This window comes from Hyla sarda, chromosome 8 (assembly GCF_029499605.1).
Source record: "Hyla sarda isolate aHylSar1 chromosome 8, aHylSar1.hap1, whole genome shotgun sequence".
NCBI lineage: Eukaryota > Metazoa > Chordata > Amphibia > Anura > Hylidae > Hyla > Hyla sarda.
The window spans coordinates 80,015,426-80,041,276 of NC_079196.1; the positions used below are offsets into that span (position 1 = coordinate 80,015,426).

The following is a 25,851-nucleotide window of genomic DNA, read 5'->3' on the forward strand; positions in this document are numbered from 1 at the left end:
GATATCAGTCAGAACAGGCTGTTATATACATTTTTATAGAATAAGAAATACAGGGAACATCGAAGTATCATGACAGAAGAATAAACAAATGTGAAAATTGTTAAAGAAGAAAGCGCAAAAATAAAATATTAAAGGGCAAAACTAAAACATTAAAGAAACACTCCTGAATTTTTTGTCTAGGTAGTGCAACATACCTAGACATTACCTATTTTAGTTGATGTAACCACTGCGACCTCTTTGATTCCTTCTGCCTCTCTAATATGATTTCCCTAATGCAGACTAAATTTCCCATAATGTCCCATAGTGTACTCATTTAGAATGTAGCTTCAGCCTGTCTTCTTGGCATAGGTTTCTTCCAGTATATACAAGAGGCAGGGGAGAGCAGTGTGAAGCTGCATCTCATAAGACACACTAGAAATAATACACAGAAGAGACAGGCGGTGTGAGTTAAGTGAGTTTCGTTACTCTGGAGCTACTTACTGTATGGATTGCTGTATCACTACTCTCCTGGTTTCTTAGATAAAGGCAGTGGTGATATGTTTAGAAGCCTTTTATATGCGAAAGAATTTGGAGGGCAGAGCTGGGTAAGGAGGCATCTAAAAGCTGCCCGGAGTATATCATAGATGATGATATAATCCTATAGTTCACAAGTACTCAGACACATGGGAGACTGACATCCTGTCTTCATAGCAGAGCATACTGTGATCTGGTAGTCACAAGTAGTATTGCTGGTAAGTTAGTATATATCCTATAAAAATTGGAGTGCTTCTTTAACATTGGTTTTAATATATATACACTGCTCAAAAAAATAAAGGGAACACTAAGATAACACATCCTAGATCTGAATGAATGAACTAATCGTATGAAATACTTTCCTCTTTACATAGCTGAATGTGATGCCCGTATGACCTCCCTACAATGCCTGGGCATGCTTCTGATGAGGTGGGGGATGGTCTTCTGAGGGATGTCCTCCCAGACCTGGACTAAAGTATCAACTCCTGGACAGTCCCAGATGTGATAAATCGGATTCCGGTCTGGGGAATGGGCAGGCCAGTCCATAGCATCAATGCCTTCCTCTTGCAGGAACTGCTGACACACTCCAGCCACATGAGGTCTAGCATTGTCTTGCATTAGGAGGAAGCCATGGCCAACCGCACCAGCATATGGTCTCACAAGAGGTCTGAGGATCTCATCTCAGTACCTACTGGCAGTCAGGCTACCTCTGGCAAGCACATGGAGGACTGTGCGGCCCCCCAAAGAAATGCCACCCCACACAAATACTGACCCACCGCCAAATCGGTCATGCTGGAGGATGTTGCAGGCAGCAGAACATTCTACACGGCGCCTCCAGACTGTCACATGTGTTCAGTGTGAACCTGCTTTCATCTGTATAGAGCACAGGGTGCCAGTGGCCATTCTTGGTGTTCTCTGGCAAATGCCAAACGTCCTGCACGGCCTTCATACCACCCTCATGGAGTCTATTTCTGACCATTTGAGTGGACACATGCACATTTGTGGCCTGCTGGGAGTAATTTTGCAGGGCCCTGGCAGTGCTCCTCCTTGCACAAAGGTGGAGGTAGCGGTCCTGCTGCTGGGCTGTTGCCCTCCTACGGCCTCCTCTACATCTCCTGATGTACTGGCCTGTCTCCTGGTAGTGCCTCAATGCTCTGGACACTACGCTGACAGACACAGCAAACCTTTTGCCACAGCTCGCATTGATGTGCCATCCTGGATGAGCTGCACTACCTGAGCCACTTGTGTGGATTGTAGACTCCGTCTCATGCTACCACTAGAGTAAAAGCACCGCCAGCATTCAAAAGTGACCAAAACATCAGCCAGGAAGCATAGGAACTGAGAAGTGATCTGTGGTCACCACCTGCAGACCCAATCCTTTATTGGGGGTGTCTTTCTAATTGCCTATTATTTCCACCTGTTGTCTGTTCCATTTGCACAACAGCATGTGAAATTGATTGTCAATCAGTGTTGCTTCCTGAGTGGACAGTGTGATTTCACAGAAGTGTCATTGACTTGGAGTTACATTGTGTTGTTTAAGTGTTCCCTTTATTTTTTTGAGCAGTGTATGTATATATATATATATATATATATATATATATATATATATATATACACATATATTTACAAATGTAAATGATTCAATTGCATATTCGTATAAAGCAATGTTTTCTTATGATGCTTTGGGGAGAAAAAACATTGCTTTATGCAAAATGGTTGCATGATAAATACAGGTAAGGCATTTAATCAGTGGTAAACCATAAGACATTACTGTTATTCTTACTTGGTAGCACAATGTATAAAATCCTAATGGGTATTTTAGATACAGCTTAACCCCAAAGATACAGTTCCCAAAACTCATAAAAGAAAATGTTTAATAGAAAAAGGGTTTTACGTTTACAAAAGAGGGTGAATTCATGGTTACATTGGGATTCAAAGCAGACAGGTACTCTGTCCAGTGGCAAGCAGAAGATAGTCTTTAATAACAGTAGGGACTGGTAGTAAAGGAATGAGAAGGTGACACCGACTACCAAAATGTTTGCGGAGTGTAAATCTGCACAAGTGCTGCAGGGATCGCACTCCTCCGGAGACATCGAAGAATGTTGTGTAGAAAGAACGATGAGTCTAGAAGAAGTAAAACATAATAATATGAGAAAATGTGGAAAGTCTGAAGGGATTATAAAAGGCTTATTGATTTGGGCATGATGGGAGATTTCTTTTCATGTTCTGCTTTGGAGCCATTTGTAAAATCATAGAACACTATTGCATATCATTCTGTAATAGTGTGCCATAATAGAGTGCATGACTGTGGATGAGCTCTAACCTGGGAACTTCAGGTGACACAGAAAACTGGTGGTGCCTGAGCCGATCAGGGAGAGAATGACACAAGTGGAATCACATTGAGCTATATACTACTGTAAGTAGTATCACATGATCAGCAGTTATCCCAAATGATTCTGACCTCAAACACATCCTGTGGGATGTCTTGTCTCCATTTGCTGCAGACTTGAAGGTTTAGGTATGAGTTGTAAAGCAGTGCAATGACTTCAGGGAGTCCAGAACAGCAACGCAGAACCTGCACAGCATAAAGTATACATATCTTAAAGGGGTTATCCACCATAAGGTGATTTTAGTACGTACCTGGCAGACAGTAATGGACACGCTTAGGAAGGATCTGCGCTTGTCTTGGGCCTAAATGACTATGTTGTGAGATTACCATAATACTGTGGCTATCTTTTTGTGTACTGGCATTTCCTGTTTGACTTTTCTTTTTTTGACTACAAATCACATAATTCCATTTTCCTCCCTCACACACATGAGCCACCCCACCCATTGAAACATAAATGAGCTGCATACATTCAAATGACCTGTGGTTTTCAATCAGGGTGCCTACAGCTGTTGCATTAGTTACAGATTGATCTCTCTCCCACCAAGCGATCGCTCCACCCATTGAAGCAGACAGGCTCCCTGTCATCAGCTGACTAGTGAGTCAGGTCTCGGCCGCATTCCAACTTGGGAAAAATCTGAGACAACAGTCATTTTTTATGCTGATAAATAAATATTGGGGTGAAAATCACAGAAGAATTGTGAGAAAACCGTCACACACAGGTACAGACACTATATTATGAACTACACTAACTTTACAGCCCCATGTAGCATAGTCAAATAAAAAAAATCTTGGAATACCCTTTACATATCACTGCCAATATAGTAAATAAGTAAAAATGACATATTTCATAACTGAGCAAATCTCAAAACAGCAAAGTACGCATATAATAATCACATTATAGTTCAGTAAAACCTTTGGCATCATCACAGAGATGGCATCTTCTGGTATGTTAGAATATGTTCTTAGTAAAAAGTGACTAACATACACTATACAAAAGCCGTTTACTGAGACAGGTTAAATAAAATCATAATAACCATCTATTTTACATTGTGTTTCAATACATTTTTGACTATGTCTGCTAGCAGTGATCTGCATGTTAACATGACAGAAAACTGTCCTGATTAAGTCATTGGTGCGGGATTCGTTACAGTGTGTCAGACCTCTCTCTTTAAACAAGAGTACTCTGTCAATCTGAAGAAGGGGTGTGATACCCTGAAACCCGTTATTGTTGTACATAATATAAAAGCTAACATAAAACAAAAGCTGAATAACCCTTTCACCTCCATGCCTTGGTTGTGATACTTCCAGAACACCTGAATGCCTGAGAACAAGGTAATTTTTTTTCCTTCACCATTATCTACACTGTATACAGGCACCCTATGTGCCTGCAGACTCCATTTTGTGATACATACACTAGTTTTGTATATCATCAGATATATTCCTAAATATGATTCACTTTCATATTATAAAAAGTTGGTATAAGTTTAAATGAGTTCTATAAACACCTTTGCACTGCATTGTTTATTTGTTTCATGAATGCTAAATTAAAGGGGTGTTCTAGTCCTCTCTACTTGTGGTGCAAAGCAGAAGTCAAGTTTTTCTAATCTCATACAAATCTCATACAAAGATGAACTTACGTGTATTAAACATAGCTTGAATATCAATTGACCTGCACTAATTTTATTAGGGCTTTTAAAACCTGATGGGTTCTTACCTTTCCAAAAGCCTCAGGGCACACACTGCGGGCTCCTCGGTTGAGCAGAGCCTGTAGAGTAAGATGAGGTCTCTTGTCTTGGAACAGCTCAGCATTCTGTAATACACAGCTCAGGGGCAGGACTCCATTATAGTCAGCAGCACTGACATCCACATCATATTTAAGGAGCAAGTCCACCAGATGGTATTCTGCCTTTCTGCAGGCATGGTGTAGCGGTCTTCTATCTTGTAGGTCTTGGGCTTCTGGGTCTGCCCCTTTCTCTAGAAGAAGTCTGCAAAGTGGCAGGCAGGTATCCTCATCACTAGATTTTCCTCCACAAGCTGATATCAGAGGAGTCTCACCATCCACATTCTTAGCATTGATGTCCGCTCCACAACGTAGGTATAATCGTACATGGCCCAAAAGACCTAGTTGTGCCGCAATGTGGAGTGGAGTGTCCTGCATTACCCCTGTGGTCTGATTCACAAGAGCTCCATGCTGTAGGAGAAGCTCTGCACATCTAATGCAAAATAAACATAAGGACCAATTCAACTTGGTAGATTTGAAATATGAACAGTTTGATACAAGCGACGGGCAACGTGCTTAAAAGGATACTAACTTTAGAAAATAAACTACAAAGAAACACTCCTTCCAGTAATGTTGTGGTTAGTAAAAACCTTCACCGGTGCTCTTTCTGGAAGACCAGTCCAGCTAATCTCTATCTGTTGAACTTAAAGTGTGTACCTGTCAGATTCCACAAAATAAAACAATTAATATGTTACTCGGTACCTAATCCTGACCACGTACATCTCATTTTTATCCCCCTATCACCTAAATATATATATATATATATATATATATGTTGGTGTAGGTAGAAGTTTTTGGTAGATTGTTTTGGTTGGTCTAAATTTGGTCTAAATGTACCATGCTTGTGCAAGGCACGTGATAAATTTTGTGCAAAGTTCTAAATCTCCGCACAGTTCTATATGTACACCGGAGCTGCACCTCACAGGAAACGTGGACATAGGGATTTTGTTCTGTTGCTTTGAGGCTAGGATTCCATTGAGGTTTTTTTTTTTTTATCCACCAGCAAAAACCCCAGAAAAACTGTCACAGCTTTTTCCTGCGTTCTGTCAGTTTTTCTTGCGTTTTTGGCTGGTGTGTGGGTACAGTCATTTTTGTAACCTGTGGCAATTTTTTCACTGTCTTTAGGTATAGTGTAAGGAGGTGAGGAGTGATGTATAGCATATACATATACAGGGTGCAGAGCATCACTACCTACCTAGTATTCAGGGGTGCATAGTGTACCCATGTATACTATACAGGAACCCAGCAAGGAAAGAGTTAACCCACACTGCTGCTGAGTAGTTCTGGGTTGTCTTTGTGTGCTATCCTGTATATACAGCTGTCTATAGATGACTGTATACAGTACAGGATACATTAGGCAGACCTCAACAATTGGAGGCTCCCTGTTTAGGAACACTCCAGAGTAGAGCGCCAAAAATGTACTAACCTTTTTTTTTTTCTTCTCATTTTAGATACGTGAATGTGGAACACTAGGTCAGATTTGGTGGATTGTGACGATGAACAGCGTTTTTTAAAAATGTAAATAAAAGGGTTAACGAGGGATGCGGGGGAGTGTTTTAAAAAAAATAATTTTTCAATGTGTTGTGTTTTTTATAATTGTATTTTCAGGCATGGTAGTGGAAGCTGTCTTATAGATGGAATCTATTACTAAGCCAGGGCTTAGCATTAGCCCCAAAATCAGCTAGCGCTAACCTCCAATTATCACCCTGGTACCCACCACCACAATCGGTACCAAAAGGCATGGAGTATCAAAAATGGCACTCCTGGGCCTAGGCAGTAACAGGCTGGTGTTATTTAGGCTGGGGAGGGCCAGTAACAATGGTCCTCGCCCACCCTGGTATCGTCAGGCTGTTGCTGCTTGGTTAGTATCTGACTGATACTGAAAAAATGGGGGAACCACACACATTTTTTTTTATTTATTTAAAAAAAACTAAAACGCATAAGGTTCCCCCTATTTTCAGTGTCAGCCAGATACCAACCAAGCAGCAACAGCCTAACATTACCAGGATGGGCGAGGACCATTGTTACTGGCGCTCCCCAGCCTAAATAATGCCAGCCTGTTACCACCTAGGCCCAGGAGCTGCATTTTTAATGCTCTGGGCCTGTTGGCACCAGCTCTTCCCAGCACCCCTTTGGCGGTGGGTACTGGGGTAGTATTGGAGGTCAGCGCTAGCTGATTTTGGGGCTAAGGCTAAGCTCCGGCTTAGTAATTGATTCCGTCAATAAGACAGCTTTCACTACTAAGCCTAAAAGTTCAATTATAAAAACACACGACAAATTTTATTTAAAAAAACACACCCCGCAGCCCATTTTATTGAAATTAAAAAAACTTCATTGTTGCAGTCCATCGAATCTGACGTAGTCCTCTGCATTCAGGTATCTGAAATGAGAAAAAAAAACAAAAACAAATATGGGTTAGTAAATTTTTTGCGCTCTCTCCTGGGGAGAACACACATAATGCAGCGTGTTTCTAAACAGTGAGCCTCCAATTGTTGCTAAACTACAACTCCCATCATGGGGGCTGTAGTTAAGCAACATCTGGAGTTTCCCTGTTTGGGAACACACTGCCAGAAAGGCTCTGTTCCCATTATGAAAAATGCATAATGAGAACATAGTCAGGACTGGACTGTGTAGCTCCAACTCCTAATGACGTCATCACTTGGGGGCGGGGCAGTAAAGGTCGCAGTAGTCTCAGGAATGAGATCCCCTTTAGATCTGTCCCTCTGCCCTTGGACTACTACTTCCTTCATGGACAGATTCCGTTCATGATGGGAGTTATAGTCCAGGGGCTGAGGTGCAGATCGCAGCAGGTCATTCTCCAGAGACCCGCTACGATCCGCATTTATAAGTTAACAAGCCGGCAGCACATGCGGCTACACTGCGCTCCCCGCCGGCCAGGAGACAGGAGCTCTGAGTGGTGAACAGCTATTCACCAATCAGAGTTCCTGTCTCCCGGTGGTGGGGATTATAAATTATGACAGCGTATACAGGAGCCTGGAGCAGGCGGGCAGCGCAGTGGAGCCGCATGTGCCGCCGTCTTTTACAGTAACTAAATGCGTATCACAGTGGGTCTCTGGAGAATGACCCATTGCGATCTGCCCCTGGACTATAACTTCCATCATGGGCAGAGTCTGTCCATCATGGAAGTAGTAGTCCTAACTGTCCCAAAATAGTCCCGGGAGGGGGGGGGGGGGAGTGCAAGTGCCATCTCTCAGCGCTGCAGTACTACAACTACCCCCATCATGGGACAGACTCTGTTCCACGATGGGAGTAGTTGTAGTTTAGCAATGTTGAGGGACGGCTCCTGCATCCCCCGGCTGTCTCGGTAGAACACTTTCCTACGTGTCCTTTTTGATGGTATTTTTGCAATCAAAAAAAGTATTTGCGCAAAAAAATTTGTCTAAACAAAAAAAAACGCTCATGATAAATTAGTATCCACTGTAAAATGCATTCCACAATGCACAAAAAAATAGAGTACTTGCTTTTTACTCTATCAAAAAAGACACACAAAAAAGACGCAATGAAAGTCACTGCGCAAATTTTTGCGCAAAAAAATACACAAGAAAAAGGGTAAACTCAATGATAAATCTCCCCCAATGTGTGTGTGTGTATGTTCTAGCATCACGTCCAAACGGCTAAAGATATTAACATGAAACTGGGCACACATGTTACTAATATGTCAACAACAAACATAGGATAGGTGATTTAACCCTTATTCACCCCCATTTGCCAGGGGCGGGGTTTTTGTTGAAAGTTCCAAACAAGTCTATTGGAAATATATGTTACTGCTTAATTTCCAAGCGGCTGGAGATATTTCGATAATACTTGGTCACATGTTACTTATATGTCCCCTTAAAATATGAGATAGTTAATTTAACCCTTAACTACCCCCATTTGTGAGGGTTAGGTTTTTTGTTTAAAGTCCCATGCAAATCTATGAGAAATGTATGTTCCCACATAAATTCCGTACAACTGGAAATATTTCAATAATACCTGGTACACATATTACTTATATGTCAAATAAAAATAAATGATCATTAAATTAACCCTTACCTACACCCTTATATAAAAGATGGGCTTTTGTTTCAAGTCCCATGCAAGTATATGGGACTTCCAGTCAGGGGCATAGCTAGAAACCACAGGGCCCCGATGCTAAAAATTGTCCTGGGCCCCCCTACCCATGCCCCCCCCCCCCCCCCCCCCGACGACCTGCTTTCCCAATCCCTGACGACCCCCTTACTCGGCCTAAGCCGCACAAAGATACCAATTAATATGGAAAAAAAAACAACAGGAGGTGCGCCCCTAGTGAAGACCGTTTACCAGTTGTGACAAAGTGAAATCAAAGATGGGTTCTTACCCCTAGGTGTTGCGCTCAGGGCACAACACCTACAATAGTATCTGGAGAGAAACAGGTGGGCCGCTGCCACGAGGAACTTCCCGGTGTGATGTCAGTCAAACCGGTGGAAGGGAAGTTGCAGGATATTGGGAAATTGATTCCTCTCAAAGAAATTGCTGGTCCCCAAATATTGTAACAGATGTTTGCAACGTGTTTCAATCCCGGACAGGGATCTTCGTCATCTCAGCCTGACGAAGATCCCTGTCCAGGATCAAAACGTGTTGCAAACAAATAAACATCTGTTACAATATTTGGGGACCAGTCAGGAGAAAACACAATGATATCGGTGACCTGAGTGACGTCTTCTCTGCTGTCTTTCCTTTTCTTCCTCATCTGGTCCAGACGCCAGGACTTCTTCCAGCTCCATCTTCTCTGCAGAGTCTGGTTCCTTAATTTGTCAGCAGATCCTTATCCTCTGTATGAAGACAATAATCCTTAGATTTCTGCCAAATACTGTACCCCCTGAATATAATACTGCACCCCCTGAATATAATACTACAAACCACTACCTCCTGAATATAACCCTGCCACGCACTGAACCCTCTAAATATATTATTGTCACACACTGTACCCCCTGAATATAATACTGCCACACACTGTACCCCCTGAATATAATACTGCCAACCACTGTACCCCCTGAATATAATACTGCCAGCCACTGTACCCCCTAAATATAACCCTGCCACATGTTGTACTCTCTAAATATATTATTGCCACACACCATACCTCCTGAATATAATACTACCACCCACTGTACCCCATGAATATAATACTGTCATATACTGTATCCCTGAATATAATACTGCCACATACTGTACCCCTGAATATAATACTGCCACACACTGTACCCCCTGAATATAGTCCTGCCAACCACTGTACCTCTAAATATAATACTGCCATATACTGTATCCCTGAATATAATACTGCCACACACTGTACCCTCTAAATATATTATTGCCACACACTGTACCCCCTGAATATAATACAGGTACACATTTTGCCACCTGAGTAAAATACTGCCACACACTGTAGCCTCTAAATATAACCCTGCTATATGCTGTACATTGAATATAATATAAATCTTCCTCCCGATTCCTTTGTTTCCCCCTCTTTCCCCCTAGACTTGTAAGTCATCTTCATGCTCCCCTGAACTCCCCCCTACATTCCTAAGTCCTTTCCCATGTAAATAACATCACTCCCCTACCACCAACATACTGTCCCATGTAAATAACATCACTCCCCTACCACCAAAATACAGTCCCATGTAAATAACATCACTCCCCTACCACCACCATACAGTCCCATGTAAATAACATCACTATTATACCCCCAACATACAGTCCCATGTAAATAACATCACTATTATACCCCCATCATACAGTTCCATGTAAATAACATCACTTCCCAACCACCAACATACAGTCCCATGTAAATTACATCACTCCAATACCACCAATATACAGTTCCATGTAAATAACATCACTCCCCTATACCACCAATATACAGTCCCATGTAAATAACATCACTCCTATACCACCAATATACAGTTCCATGTAAATAACATCACTCCCATACCAACAATATACAGTCCCATGTAAATAACATCACTCCTATACCACCAATATACAGTCCCATGTAAATGACATCACTCCTATACCACCAATATACAGTCCCATGTAAATAACATCACTCCCCTACACCAATATGCAGTCCCATGTAAATAACATCACACCAATGCTTGTCTCCATTCCTGTTGCTTTTTCATGGCAAGAATAATGGAGGAGATTTATCCAACCATGTGCAGAGGAACAATAGAGCAGTCGCCCATAGCAACCAATCACATTTCAGCTTTCATTTTTCAGAGGCCTTTTTTTTTTTAAATGAAAGCTGGAATCTGATTAGTTGCTATGGGCGACTGCTCTATTGTTCCTCTGCACATGGTTGGATAAATCTCCTCCCCCCCCCCGTCCTTCTCATCAACATTACACCCCCCACCAACCCTGGCTCGGCTCTACTCACCTTCCTGAAGCTGAGCGGTGCGAGGCTGGAGAGTCTGCTTCTCCTGTCACTGCCGGCTGCCTGGGATAGATCTTGCGGGGTCAGAGGCTGTGACAGGTCACGTGCATGCCTGCGCTGCTCTCCCACCAGCCCTCTGCATGTCTGTTGACCCTGCTGCAGCAACAGGGCCCAGGCAGTTTTAAAAAAGTGCTGGCAGCGGCGGACCCGGGACCTGTTGCTGCAATATACAGTTTAGTAAAGTGGCAGGGGGACCCTGTCGGCCCCCCAGGCTATTGGGCCCGGTCGCGTTTGCGATCCTTGCGAACTCTATAGCTACGCCACTGCTTCCAGTACCTTACTCCACAAATAACTCCTGGTGAATGTGTCAGTCTGGCTTGCAAGCCACAACCCATCTCACAAAGACATGCCTACTGTTTAAGCCCCACCCCTTTTACTCTCTTCCCTTTGTGTGCATCGGTCTGGCTTGCAAATCACGCCCAGTCCCATGAAGCCACGTCCCCTTCTATTTTCAGCTTACAATATCTTCCTCACAAATCAGTCCCACCTGAGGACAGGATATGAGGATGGGACATAAGGACAGGATATGAGGACAGCATAGGAGGCTGGGATATGGGGTCGGGTTATGAGATCAGGATATGAGGACGGGATATGAGGACGAGACATGAGGACGGGATATGAGGATGATATGAGGACAAGATATGAGGACGGGATATGAGGTCGAGATAGGAGGACAGGATATGAAGACAGGATATGAGGACGGGATATGAGGTCGAGATATGAGGACGGGATATGGGGATGGGATATGGGTTGGGCTATGAGGACGGGATTTGAGGACGAGATATGGGGATGGGATATGGGGTCGGGCTATGAGGACAGGATATAGGGATGGGATATGGGGTTGGGCTATGAGGATGGGATAGGAGGTCGGGATAGGAGGTTGAGATAGGAGGACGGGATATGAGGTTGAGATATGAGGACGGAATAGGAGGTCGGGATATAAGGTCAAGATATGAGGACGGGATATGAGGTCGAGATAGGAGGAAGGAATAGGAGGTCGAGATCGGAGGACAGGATATGAGGTTGAGATATGAGGACGGGATAGGAGGTTGGGATATGAGGTCGAGATATGAGGACAAGATATGAGGACGGGATATGAGGTCAAGATATGAGGACGGGATAGGAGGACAGGATATGAAGACAGGATATGAGGACGGGGTATGAGGTCAAGATATGAGGACGGGATATGAGGCCGAGATATGAGGACGGGATATGAGGCCGAGATATGAGGACGGGATATGAGGTCGAGATATGAGGATGGGATATGGGGATGGGATATGGGTCGGGCTATGAGGACGGGATATGGGGTGGGGCTATGAGGACTGATAGGAGATTGAGATAGGAGGACGGGATATGAGGTCTAGATATGAGGACGGGATATGAGGTTGCGATATGAGGATGGGATATGAGGTTGAGATATGAGGACAGGATATGGGGACAGGATATGGGGTTGGGATATGACAACAATATTTGAGGAATGGGATACGAAGTCAAAAGCTTCCTCTTTTGTTGATTTTCCTCCCCAACAAGGATAGAAAGGAAAAACCGGACAACGCCGGGTACTCAGCTAGTTTATTATAAAAATACCTCTTTACATTAGCTCACAGTGTTAGAAATCCACTCAGAGGAAGGGGCGTGTCCCTCCCTTGTGGTGGTGAGAGTTGATTGGTGTGTTTGCTCATGATGCCTTGTCCATGAGTCATCTCGTGTCCATGACTCATAGACAAGCTGTTGCAATGGAGCATGTTGGGGGAGAAAGGGGGGGGGGAAGCTCTTGAATTTTTTATGAATTCAGTGTCATCAATGTTTTTGGGGATGGACTACAGCTACCCCCTTCTGTTAATTACAGTGTGGTCTACACCGTCATTCCAAGGTACCCCCATAACAATGATCACAATGGTGACATTCCTTTAGTGTATGGTGACTCTTTACCACCACTGATGATATAGGTTGCTTTTAAATTCTGGCTCATGTGTTTATACTTATGACAATAAAATGTAGTTTAATGGCGGCATTATGTGTAGTGGTTTTTCTGGGCCTTTTTTTTCTTCCAGAGGTTTTTATTAGTCTATTAACTTCTAATGTATTTGTGGTTTTGTGCCCCTGTATTACCAGGCCATGGATGTGATTGTTCCCTTTTATAAATATATGAATATTTTCATCCAGGAGGTAACAATTACATGGGAGCAGTGCAGCTTTTGTCTAGCCTAGATAACTATCTGAAGACTGGATATTTTCGGTTAACCTAATGTGATCCTACCTTAAAGATCCTTTCATGTCACAGACGTGTAGAGGGATGAGACCATCCTCGCTGCGGTGGTTAGGATTGGCTCCATGTTCCAGCAGTAGTTGGACACAGCTGTCATGCCCTCCAGCACAAGCTTCATGCAGTGGAGAGCGCCCCCCAGGTGCAGAATTGGGATCTGCCCGGCGGTGCAATAGATATCGGACACATTCTGTGTAACCATGGGAGGCAGTGATGCAAAGGGGTGATGTTAACTCCTGTGTATATTCCAGTGTCCACAATCCTGAGATAGATAACCATAAAATAATGATGAAGAACATCATTGGACACATGATGCTACAAAAGTAACCAAAAAGTGAAAAAGGTGGCCGTCCATGTAATGAACATTATATACCTAGCACTCTCAGATTGGCTTTGTGTGCATGTTTAATTTCAATTAGGAGAGGAGACTAAGCCATTGTAACCTACTACTGAAAGTCAAATCATAAGGGAACAAATGATCAACAGAATTTGGGGACAGCAACATAGGAACATAGGAACAATAGACTGAGGGGGCTTTCTATGGGAGAGTATTCTAGGCATAATCTGTGACCTGTGCAGAGCTCATTGTGCAGAGAAGAGGGTAGCTGTGACTCTCACCTCTATTATTCTCTGTTATATTGTGAAACAGTGAGCAATGTCCAGCTCACCCTCAACTCCATATTGCGTCCCGGTCTGGGGCAGGGCAACACCAATGGTAAAGTACAATAAAGGAAGAGATTTTCCAGTGCAGACTATGTCATCTGTAGTTGTTTATTGATTAAAAACCAATGTCAGAACAAAGAAATTCATGTGATGTGCTTCAGGTGTCAGCATACACCCTTAGTCATACATGCAGGTGTATCCTGACACCTAAAACTTGTCACATGACTGTCAATAAACAACTGAAGATGGCACAGTCTGCGCTGGACAATCTCTTCCTTCATTGTGCTATCATCTGTTATACATATGATCTCTGAGGGCTCACTAATGGGACCCTGAATGATCACTAGAAGGGAAGAGTTCATATAGATTTTTATGTTGAGCATGCACACTGACGCTCAAATGCTAAAAGAGTTATAGAAACAGTGCTGCAGTGAGAAGGATAGCTCCCAGAACCTTTTTTTGGTGACTGGCTTGGCTCCCAGTGTTGGGTCCACCAAAAACCAAACATTGATTCCTTATCCTGTATAATTTTAAACGTTTGCCAAAATGCCCAAAATATTTTAACCAATGTTTATCTCATGGGTCCATACTACAGAGGAAGTTGTGTAGGTCTTAACACAGTGCATCTTTAGATGTTATATTTTTATCATAAACTGATCAATTGTGCCTTGAAAACAGCGATGAACAAAATTAATTCCCTGCTAAAACATCTCTGCTAATCAAAATAACAGTTAACAGACCTATATTATTGTAGGGACTACCTTGTCACTAGAGATGAGCAAAGTTACAGTAATTCGATTTGTCACGAACCTCGCGGCTTGGCGGTTGTTGACTTTATCCTGCATAAATTAGTTCAGCTTTCAGGTGCTCCGGTGGGCTGGAGACTCTCTCCTAGGACTGTATCCACCTTTTCCAGCCACCGAAGCACATGAAAGCTGAACTCATTTATGCAGGCTAAAGTCAGCAACCGCTAAGCCGTGAGGTTCGTGACGAATCGAATCACTGTAACTTCGCTCATCTTTACTTGTCACACTGTGCTGAACAACAAAAACCCAAAACATATCCTAGTGACTCAAATATGCATGAAACCATCCTACCTGCCAAGCCAAACCTTGCAGGGGTCTGTGCCTGATACCCCATTTCCTCGCCTCTGATATTCAGCACACAGTTTGCATGTCTGGATCCCAGAAGTTGGACAAGGCTAAGGTTTCCAGTCTCCAGTGCGGCAAGGAAAATGTTCTCTGGGGCCAGATGCTGCTGATGTCCCATATCTGATATGACCTGCTGCTTGTGCAGAACTTTACACCTCAAGTTGTCCATCGCAATAGCCGACCACCGTCTTACCACAATCCCCACAGCCCACCTGCTAAGTATTTATAGGGCTCTGTTTGTGTATTTAAGGCATGGGGTTGATAAATCTAACAAAGTATCCCAGGTCACATGCAGACTACACAAAGCTACTTGTGATTATTTTATCGGCATTGTGCCCAGACTGACATTCTTTTTCAGCTCTTTTATAAATATACATACCGATATGCTACACACAAACACTGAGCTGTGATGAATTATACATAACAACATGATGTAGTTCAGGAAACATGCATGTCTATCTGAGCAGTTGGGTCAGGTGCTTCTTGGCATTGATGAAAAACATAGCTTTGATCCTTCTTCTGAAAAGTTATTTTCTTAATATTTGTACATTAATATATTGTTTTATTAATATTTATACTTGAAGATGTTATCAGTCATTCATCATTTTGCAAATACCCCAAAAAATCTTCAAAAGAAGATCCAAAGTGCATCAAGTTCAATCTGACGCACCACAATGTATACAGTATATACAAGCATAGAATAACTGGACCTTAGTTGGCTGGCCATACAAGCAGTGACAGCAGTGAAAATTACTGTATAAGTGCATTGTAATAGAGAATAAATAAATATATTTTAAAATAAGTTTTTCTACCAAGATCTGTATCTGCTTAGGTTGTGTTCTTTGCATACATTGGCATCCTGTCAAAAAAGGAATGCTCGATGTATACCGAGGGGCACTACAGCCTGTCCATTTACTTTGTAGGCCTAACAAATATGGCAGCCACGGGAAATTGGACAGATTGTGGTACGTGACTAGAGGGGTTAGATGTATCACTTTGTGACGTCAGGGCACCGTTAACCTACACGGTCTGAGGATATGATAGCTTCTCCTGGGCCAGGCACGGAATAATAAATACACCGATGCCAGGTTACGGATTACTGTCTCTTTACTGATGATCGAGGTAGCAGGTCTTTACAATACAGAAGTTTGTGCAGTAAGATGGGCAGAGGGGAACCTGGGGAGTCTAATACCCGGCTGGGAGTTATAGTGGCCATTGAATGCAGCCTGAAGATTAATGGCAGCACAGGCCGACTGAAAGCTTTAACTTGACTGGCTGAAGTAGATATTTTCCCCATGGAGCTTTTGCTTACTGCCAGGCTTTGGCAATTCACCTGCTCACAGGGGTCTTTTCCTGAGATTTGACATGACTGTGGAAGATAGCAGACTTCTTCTCCTTTAGGCTACTCCTCAGCTTGATAGCTGGAACACACTATCCTCTCACTCTCTGACTACTGCTCACACTAGACTGCAACTGCACTCTAGACTGAAACGAAACTGAACTCCTTCCCTCTATACTACATTAAGGGCTAGGTTTGGGGGCCTCCCATTGGGCAATCAGGGTCACCTGGTCACTCTGCCTCGATCTCTTAAGGGTACAGTGCATAAGTAACATAACAAAATTACACAATAAAGCAGTAGGCCCAGTAAGCAGTCAGACAGGGTGTCTGAGGCAATCTCTAGCCCACAGGACAGCCTTTGGTGCTGGGACACCCCACATAACCAGCTAGTGATTATGTACAGCTAACTTCCTGCAGCTTTACGTTTATTCTGCTGGACACAATAGCTTGGTCTTCTGTGCTTTTGAGTGTGAACCAGCCTTAGCAAGATCTAGGGTAGGGTTACACGTAGCACATCTGCTAGATGACCATCCTAGAGTGAGCCTCCTCCAGTGCCCAGGTGTCCTGCATTGTCTGCTTGCAGCAGCAATCCGCTGCTACGTGCAGACACACTGGGTCCTGCGAGTCGCACGCGCAGTTTACTCACAGACATCACCCTGCTTCCTGAGATAGGCTGAGTGCCGCAGTGTGACTCGCAGGTCCCTGTGTGTCTGCTCGTAGCGGCGGATTGTTGCTACAAGCAGGCAATGCAGGACACAAGGACACAGTAGGAGGCTCACTCTAGGGACAATCACCGGTGCATTCGCAGCATCAAATACCCTACCCATATTGGGGTACTCCACTCCCCAGTGTTTGGAACACTTAGTTCCGAATGCTGGTGGGGGCTTGGGGGGACGCCCCCTTCTATAGACTTACATTGGGGGGGGGGGGGGGGGGGCGTGACGTCACAAGGGGCAGAGTGTGACATCATGAGGGGGCGTGGCGATCCCCAAAGCCGGCACCAGCTAAATGTTCCGAACGCTAGAGAGTGGAGTATCCCTTTAAAGAAGCAGAAACAATCCAGTGCTACATATTGGCCATGCCATATTGAAATGTTGAAGATTTCCAATTTTGTGAAACTCCGATTAGTTTTTTTTTTGTTGTTGTGGTATTTAACATTAAAAATTTTTAAATATTTGTATAAAAATTATAAATATCAATGTGGACAGCAAACATAAGGAGATTACACAGAACCAAACAGTCCTATAGCAAAGCACCAAAACTAACATCAGCAGTGAATCAGAAAATGGGAAGGACATTATTATGGCCATTATTCTGTCCCTTGTGTCTTTTCTTATTTTCATTAGCATTTAATATAATGGGATGTTTTGTAACTGGGATGGTATATATTATGTAGAATTCTTCACTATTTAACCTTTCAAAGATACAGTTTGGCTTCAGGAACTTAAGAAATGTTGTATTTTTTGCTCTAACGCATTCTGCCATGTTATATAGACAGTCTTTCAGAAACTGGTGGTTTTTGATAAAAGTTGTATTTACAAATATATATGTTTTGCCATTATCAGTTAAATAAACCCTAGATGCTAAAACTCCTTTAGGGTGCGTTCACATGCTTTTAGTTTTTGCGGGTTTTCTGCGTATTAGAAAGTGGGCAGGCTCTTCTCAGCTGTCCGAAGTCCTACTGACTTCAACGGGGCTTGCAGCGGATTTTCTGCTATGTAAATTGCTTCGTGGAAAATCTGCTGCAGACAGCCGAGAAGAGCCCGCCCCCTTTCAAATACGCAGCAGAAAACCCACAAAAAGCGTGTGAACGCACCCTTAAGCTGTCCATTCACCTTCAATAGCTGTCGAGAGAATACATACTTGGCTCAGCCTTCATGTGTCCTGAATGGAGAGAGGGAAGGTAGGCCATTGCTAGACCCCCATGATGGCGTCTTATTTCCCCAGGAACAAAAGGAGCAGGCAGTTGCAATCCAACATGCCTGATCCTTCACTCGGGAGGCCCCCATACAAATTTTATAACCTTCGGGCAGAGCCTGAAATCATAATTACACTCAAACATAGGAATACATAGGTATTGTGATGCATTACTTTCATTAGTTAAAATAAAGGGATCAAAAAAGTTCAAATAAGTTTTAAAAAAAATTTCAGAACTAAAAAAAATAAAAGCAAGCTACCTATATACCCATACACTATGCTCTATAGAATAAAGTTATTATGTCCTTTATTCATGTAGTGAATGTTATAATAAATTAGAATTTGTTTTTTATAACATTGAAATATATATACCAGGGAACATCGCCTGAAAAGGGGATGTTATGAGCTGATTTGCATATTCCCCTACCCAGAATGCCTGCGGAGTGCTTAGTGGCCCTTGAAAGCTCTGTCACACCAGGAGTGGGGAACTCTCACCGAGTTAAATACTCATCCTGTTTATACATACCGTATTTTTCGCCGTATAAGACGCACTTTTTCTTGCCCAAAACTGGGGGGAAAAGTTGGTGCGTCTTATACGGCAAATACACACACCTATCGCGGCAGTCCCTGCGGCCATCAACGGCCGGAACCCGTGGCTAGTACAGGACAACACCGATCGCGGTGATGCCCTGTATTAACCCTTCAGAGCTGACCGCCGCGTCTGAAGCGAAAGTGACACTAACCCGGCTGTTCAGTCGGGCTGTTCGCGACCGCCGGGGTGAAATCACGGCATCCCGAACAGCTTACAGGACACCGGGAGGGACCTTACCTGCCTCCTCGGTGTCTACTCCGTGCCGGGATCCCCTGCATGGCCGGCGCTCTCTTTCGACGTGATGACGGCGACGGAGAGCGTGGATCCCGGGGAAGAAGACGTCCGGAGCGTCGGGGACACCACGGGGACGCGGCAACATCGATGGAGCGACATCCAGGGCAGCAGTGACGGGTCCGGAGCGGCTGGGACATGTGAGTACTACCTCCTATACCAGTGGTCTTCAACCTGCGGACCTCCAGATGTTACAAAACTACAACTCCCAGCATGCCCGGACAGCTGTAGCTGTAAAAACATTTTACAGCTACAGCTATAGCTGTAGGAAAAAAAAATAAAAAATAAAAACCTAAATGCGATAGTGGTACCTGTTTGGGTGTAAAACAGAAACTCTCTTGCATTATCTACCCCCTACAATGCACCTAGTCAAGGCAGTTATCTGTGAGGTGTATATATACCAGGAGAACAAGGAGTAAAGGATATTTAAGCACAAAGAGGAAATACTGTTAGTGTAAAGAGATTCTGAGGGTTTTGAAATAGAAAGTATATTATAAAATTACAAATCTTTAATTTACAGTGATTAAAGAGAATCCATCAGCAGAAATCAATACATTATAAACATACACTTTTGTATGTTGTTTCTTTTAGGCTTCTTTCACACTACAAAATTACTCCATTTTAAACATCCGTACGAAGTTCCGTCTGGAAATCAGCTGAAAACGTCAGTTACAAAATCCTATACGGCCGTTAGAAAATCCCATTATAGTCTATGGGATTTTTCTAATAGCCGTTTTAACCCGTTATAGCCCGTTATTAATAACGGCCATTATTTTGTGACGGAAGTTAGTAACAGGAGAAATACCGCATGAACTATTTCTCCCGTTACTATCTTCCGTCACAAAATAATGGCCGTTGTTAATATTGGGCTATAACGGGTTTAAACGGCTATTAGAAAAATCCCATAGACTATAATGGGAATTTCTAACGGCCGTATAGGATTTTGTAACCGCCGTTTTACAGCTGATTTTCAGACAGAACTTTGTACGGATCTTTAAAACGGAGTAATTTTGTAGTGTGAAAGGGGCCCTACCTGATATGTGCCTTTCCATACCAAAAGGTCACTTTCATGCCATGCAAAACTGCTGGAGGCCTACATGAGGCCAAATGGTGACGCTATATACACAGATAAGGTAGGTATGGGAGGGGCTGTACTACATGACTTCCTGTGATAGTCTATTGACATTATCTGACATTTTACACCCATTCATTGCAGCTGCCATAAAGCATGCACAAACTGTTGCACTGTTTATTCCCAAAAATGTATGGATCCTCAATGGGTAATTTTTTTTTTTTAAATAAAAAACACAAAGCTGAAACATTGAAAGTCATCTACATACTTACATATTATTAATGGAAATAAAAAGTTTAATTTATATGCATTTGTAATTTATATACGTGTTACCCACTGCTTCTCCTGTATCTCCTAGCTTTCCTCAGCTGCAACTCTGGTTATTAAACCCTGGTCACCAAAGTTTCAGATCAGTGATATTAAAGGGGTACTCCGGTGAAAACATTTTTTCTTTTAAATCCACTGGTGGCAGAAAGTTAAACATATTTGTAAATTACTTCTATTAAAAAATCTTAATCCTTCCTGTACTTATTAACTGTTGAATACTACAGAGGAAATTCTTTTCTTTTTGGAATGCTCTCTGATGACATCACGAGCACAGTTCTCTCTGCTGACGTTATTTTAATAATAATAACGCTTTATTTATTGTTGTCCTTAGTGGGATTTGAACCCAAGTCCCCAGCACTGCAAGGCAGCAGTGCTAACCACTGAGCCACCATGCTGCCCTTAGCATACATCTGCTATGCATCTGCTATGCATGGTTGCTAAAATGGACAGAGATGTCAGCAGAGAGCACTGTGCTCGTGATGTCATCAGTGTTCCAAAAAGAAAGGAATTTCCTCTGTAGCATTCAGCAGCTAATAAGTACTGGAAGGATTAAGATTTTTTCGTAGAAGTAATTTACAAATATGCTTAACTTTCTGCCACCAGTTGATTTAAAAGAAAAAAGGTTTTCACCGAAGTACCCCTTTAACGAAAAGGTGGCACTTACCATGGGGCCTGCAGCTCCATCTCATGTCTTCTCCCTCAATAACCAGGGTATGATTCACGATCTCCAAACTCTCTCTGAACAGCATGATGATCCCATCCAAGTCTCCCTCAAAAAAGCAGCGTAGGATATGCCCATCATCCCAAGAGAAGCTCTTAAACATATTGGCTGTCTACACTGGTCTACTCGCAGACTGCTACTCCTGATAATACCAGGGCCGAGCCCAGGACTGGACATGGCCTCTTGGGGATAACCTCATCAAATGGACAGCTTTTGAATTTTAATCCATATAGGCTGTAATTTCTTTTTTTAGCTTCTAAGGCTGAGCATGATAAAGTAAGTGAGATGTGATATACTAGACCAAAGATTAGTCCAATAGATAGTGGACTAAAATAATGACAAATAGAAAGACAGGGTGTAACAAAAGAAAAGAAAAATCTGTGCAAAATTTAAAAGCCTCCCTTTACCCAAAGTGTGTATTCTAAAGGCAAAGTCAATGGGGGACATTTATCAAGGTATTTAGTGCCTTTTTTATTTTTGCTTACGAAAGTCGCATAAAAAAATCGCACAGGCGCCTAGGCACTTTTTGGTGCGGCTTTTGTGGGTAAGCAAAAAGTGACAAACAGCCTTTCCTAAGCAAGATTCAGTTTTCACTTTGCAGTGGTCAGGTATTTATGATGTGCGAGACCCCCCTTCAAAAAGTTGCATGTCTGCTCCAGGTCCGACCTGGAGTACAAAACTCCCATATGTAAGGAAATTTAAAAAGTCGCCGCCGCCGCTCATCTGCTGAGCGGAGAGGGGGGGGAGGGGTGGAATAGCGGCGGGGGACATGAGCGGTAGGGGGGGGGAGATGAGGGGCTGGGGCAGCGGAGAAATACTAAACTACACTGTAATTTTATATTTCCCGGGCTGTGCCATGATTGGCCCAACCGGCCAATCCCGGCAACGCCCGGGAAATATGAAATTACAGTGTAGTTTCACATTCCTGGCAGCAGGCCGGCTCCGCAACCCGGCCAGCTGCCCGCAACTACCACCGGCCCGCTAGCAATTACAACTACAATTCCCAGCCTGTCCTCATTGTTAGGGTATGCTGGGAGTTGTAGTCTTGCAACATCTAGCAGGTGGGTTGTAGGTGCAGGCGGGTGGACGGTAAGCGGCTGGTGCCTCCAGCTGTTGTTAAACTACAACTTCCATGATGGGAGATGTAGTTTAGAATCGAGGTGCCTCCAGCTGTTGCTAAACTACAACTCCCATGACAGGGGTTGTAGTTTAGGATGGGGTGCCTCCAGCTGTTGCTAAGCTACAACTCCCATGACGGGAGTAGCATTTTAGAATCGAGGTACATCCAGCTGTTGCTAAACTACAACTCCCATGACAGGAGTTGTAGTTTAGGAACGGGGTGCCTCCAGCTGTTGCTAAACTACAACTCCCATGACGGGAGCTGTTGCTAAACTACAACTCCCATGACAGGAGTTGTAGTTTTAGAACGGGGTGCCTCCAGCTGTTTCTAAACTACAACTCCCATGACAGGAGTTGTAGTTTAGAATCGAGGTGCCTCCAGCTGTGGCTAAACTACAACTCCTATGAAGGGAGTTGTAATACAGCAACAGCTGGAGTCTTGCTGTTTCTAAACTACAAGTTATATCTTTCCCAGACAGCCAAAAGCTCCCTGTTTGGAAACGCTGGTTTATGGGCGCTTGCCCTAAGGCAAGGCACCATAAATGTACTAACCAATTTTCAGTGTTTTTTTTCTTCTCATTTCAGATCAGTGTATGCAGAGGACTTCTTCAGAACATCAATGACCAGTGTATTTTTTGTTTAAAATGAATAAAATGGTTAATGAGGGCTTGTGGGGGAGTGTTTTTTGGAATAAACGTTTTTAAAATGCTTTTATTATTTTTTATTTACTTAACAGGCTTAGTAGTGGAAGCTGTCTGATAGACAGAGTCCTTTACTAAGCCAAGCATAGCGTTAGCCACAAAAACAGAGCTAATCCCCAGTTATTACCCCGGTACCCACTGCCACAGGGGTGCCAGGAAGAGCTGGTACCAACAGGCCGGGTGCATAAAAAATGCCGCTCCTGGGCCTAGGCAGTAACAGGCTGGCATTATTTTGGCTGGGGAGGGCCAGTAACAATGGTCCTCGCCCACCCTGGTAACATCAGGCTGTTGCTGCTTGGTTGGTATTTGGCTGAGAATAAAAATAGGGGGAACCCTATGCGTTTTTTTTATTTTTTTTTATTATTTATGCAAAATATGTGTGGGGGTTCCCCATATTTTCATTCACAGCCAGATACCAACCAAGTAGCAACAGCCTGATGTTACCAGGGTGGGCAAGGACCATTGATACTGGCTGTCCCTAGCCTAAATAATGCCAGCCTGTTACCACCTAGGCCTAGGAGCACCATTGTTGATGCTTTGGGCCTGTTGGTACCGGCTCTTCCCGGCACCCATGTGGTGGTGGGTACCAGGGTAATAATTGGGATTTAGCGCTAGTTGTTTTTGGGGCTGATGCTAAGCCCCGGCTTAGTAAGGGATTCCGTCTATAAGACAGCTTCCACTACTAAGCCTGTAAAGTAAATAAAAATAAAAAAACTCAACACTTTAAAGACTTTTATTCCAAAAAACACTCCTCCACAAGCACTCGTTAACCATTTTATTAATATTAAAAAAAAACACTGGCCATCGACATAGTCTACCGAATTCGAAGAAGTCCTTTGCATACACGGATCTGAAATTATAAGAAAAAAAAACACGGAAAATTGGTTAGTACATTTATTGTGCCCTCCCTCAGGGAAAACGCCCATAAACCAGCGATTCCAAACAAGGAGCCTCAAGCTGTTGCTAAACTACAACCCCCATAATTTCTAGACAGCTTTTGGCTGTCTGGGAAAGCTAAAAGTTGTAATTTAGCAACAGCTGGAGTCTCGCTGTTTCTAAACTACATCTCCTGTGATGACATTTTTTTCGATGGGAGCAGGAGGAAAAAACGTTGCATGATTTATTTTTCCTCCTGCTATTCTCCCCGGGTTCCCACATGGACATCACACTGTTGTGTCACAACGGCAGTGTGAAAGAAGCCTAAGTTTGATATCTTTTCAACTGTATGGACCTACAGAATACATAGAATGTGTCATTTTTACCAAAAAGTGCACTAGGTTTTGTCCCACAAATAATTTTTTTTTGTTTCGCCATAGATCTTGTGGTGAAATTATTGATGTCATGACAAAGTAAAATTGGTGGTGCAAAAAACAAGGCCTTATACAGTCATAGCCGTAAATATTGGCACCCCTGAAATTTTTCAAGAAAATGAAGTGTTTCTCACAGGAAAGGATTGCAGTAACACAGTTTTTGCTATACACATGTTTATTCCCTTTGTGTGTATTGGAACTAAACCAAAAAAGGGAGGAAAAAAAACAAAGTGGGCATAATGTCACCAAACTCCAAAAATGCGCCGGACAAAATTATTGGCACCCTTTCAAAATTGTGGAAAAAAAGATTGTTTCAAGCATGTGATGCTCCTTTAAACTCAACTGGGGCAAGTAACAGGTGTGGGCAATATAAAAATCACACCTGAAAGCAGATAAAAATGAGAGAAGTTCACTTAGTCTGTGCAGTGTGTGTCTGTGAGTGCCACACTAAGCATGGACAACAGAAAGAGGAGAAGAGAACTGTCTGAGGACTTGAGAACCAAAATTGTGGAAAAATATCAACAATCTGAAGGTTATCTACAGAGATCTAGATTTGCCTTTATCCACAGTGCGCAACATTATCAAGAAGTTTGCAACCCATGGTACTGTAGCAAATCTCCCTAGGCGTGAATGGAAGAGAAAAATTGATGAAAGGTGTCAATGCAGGATAGTCCGGATGGTGGATAAGCAGCCCCAAACAAGTTCCAAAGATATTCAAGCTGTCCTGCAGGCTGAGGGAGCATCAGTGTCAGCGTGACTATCCGTTGACATTTACATGAAATGAAACACTATGGCAGGAGACCCAGGAGGACACCACTGCTGACACAGAGACATAAAAAAGCAAGACTACATTTTGCCAAAATGAACTTGAGTAAGCCAAAATCCTTTTGGGAAAACGTCTTGTGGACAGATGAGACCAAGATAGAGCTTTTTGGTAACGCACATGATTCTACTGTTTACCGAAAACGGAATGAGGCCTACAAAGAAAAGAATATAGTAACTACAGTGAAATATGGTGGAGGTTCAATGATGTTTTGGGGTTGTTTTGCTGCCTCTGGCACCGGGTGTCTTGAATTTGTGGCATCATGAAATCTGAGGATTACCAACAGATTTTCGGTTGCACTGTACAGCCCAGTGTCAGAAAGCTGGATTTGCGTCTGAGATCTTGGGTCTTCCAGCCGGACAATGACCCCAAACATACGTCAATAAGCACCCAGAAATGGATTGC

General features: G+C 43.1%; 1 protein-coding gene across 2 annotated transcripts in view; it reads right to left on the bottom strand.

The window, feature by feature from the left end:
• Window positions 1-2,273: 2,273 nt before the first annotated feature.
• The window catches only part of ASB18 (ankyrin repeat and SOCS box containing 18), a 42,097-nt gene continuing 18,519 nt past the window's right edge, over window positions 2,274-25,851 (bottom strand). Inside the window, exons 1-5 of one of the 2 annotated variants that reach the window (XM_056534462.1) lie at window positions 15,181-15,421; window positions 13,415-13,682; window positions 4,617-5,115; window positions 2,975-3,088; window positions 2,274-2,637 (exon numbers count right to left, since the gene is read on the bottom strand). In XM_056534462.1, coding sequence (XP_056390437.1) covers window positions 2,446-2,637; window positions 2,975-3,088; window positions 4,617-5,115; window positions 13,415-13,682; window positions 15,181-15,403 — 1,296 coding nt within the window. In that variant the 5' untranslated portion in view covers window positions 15,404-15,421 and the 3' untranslated portion in view covers window positions 2,274-2,445. Of the gene's footprint in view, window positions 2,638-2,974; window positions 3,089-4,616; window positions 5,116-13,414; window positions 13,683-15,180; window positions 15,422-25,851 lie in introns of those variants that run through there. The other variant, XM_056534461.1, reaches the window with a different exon arrangement.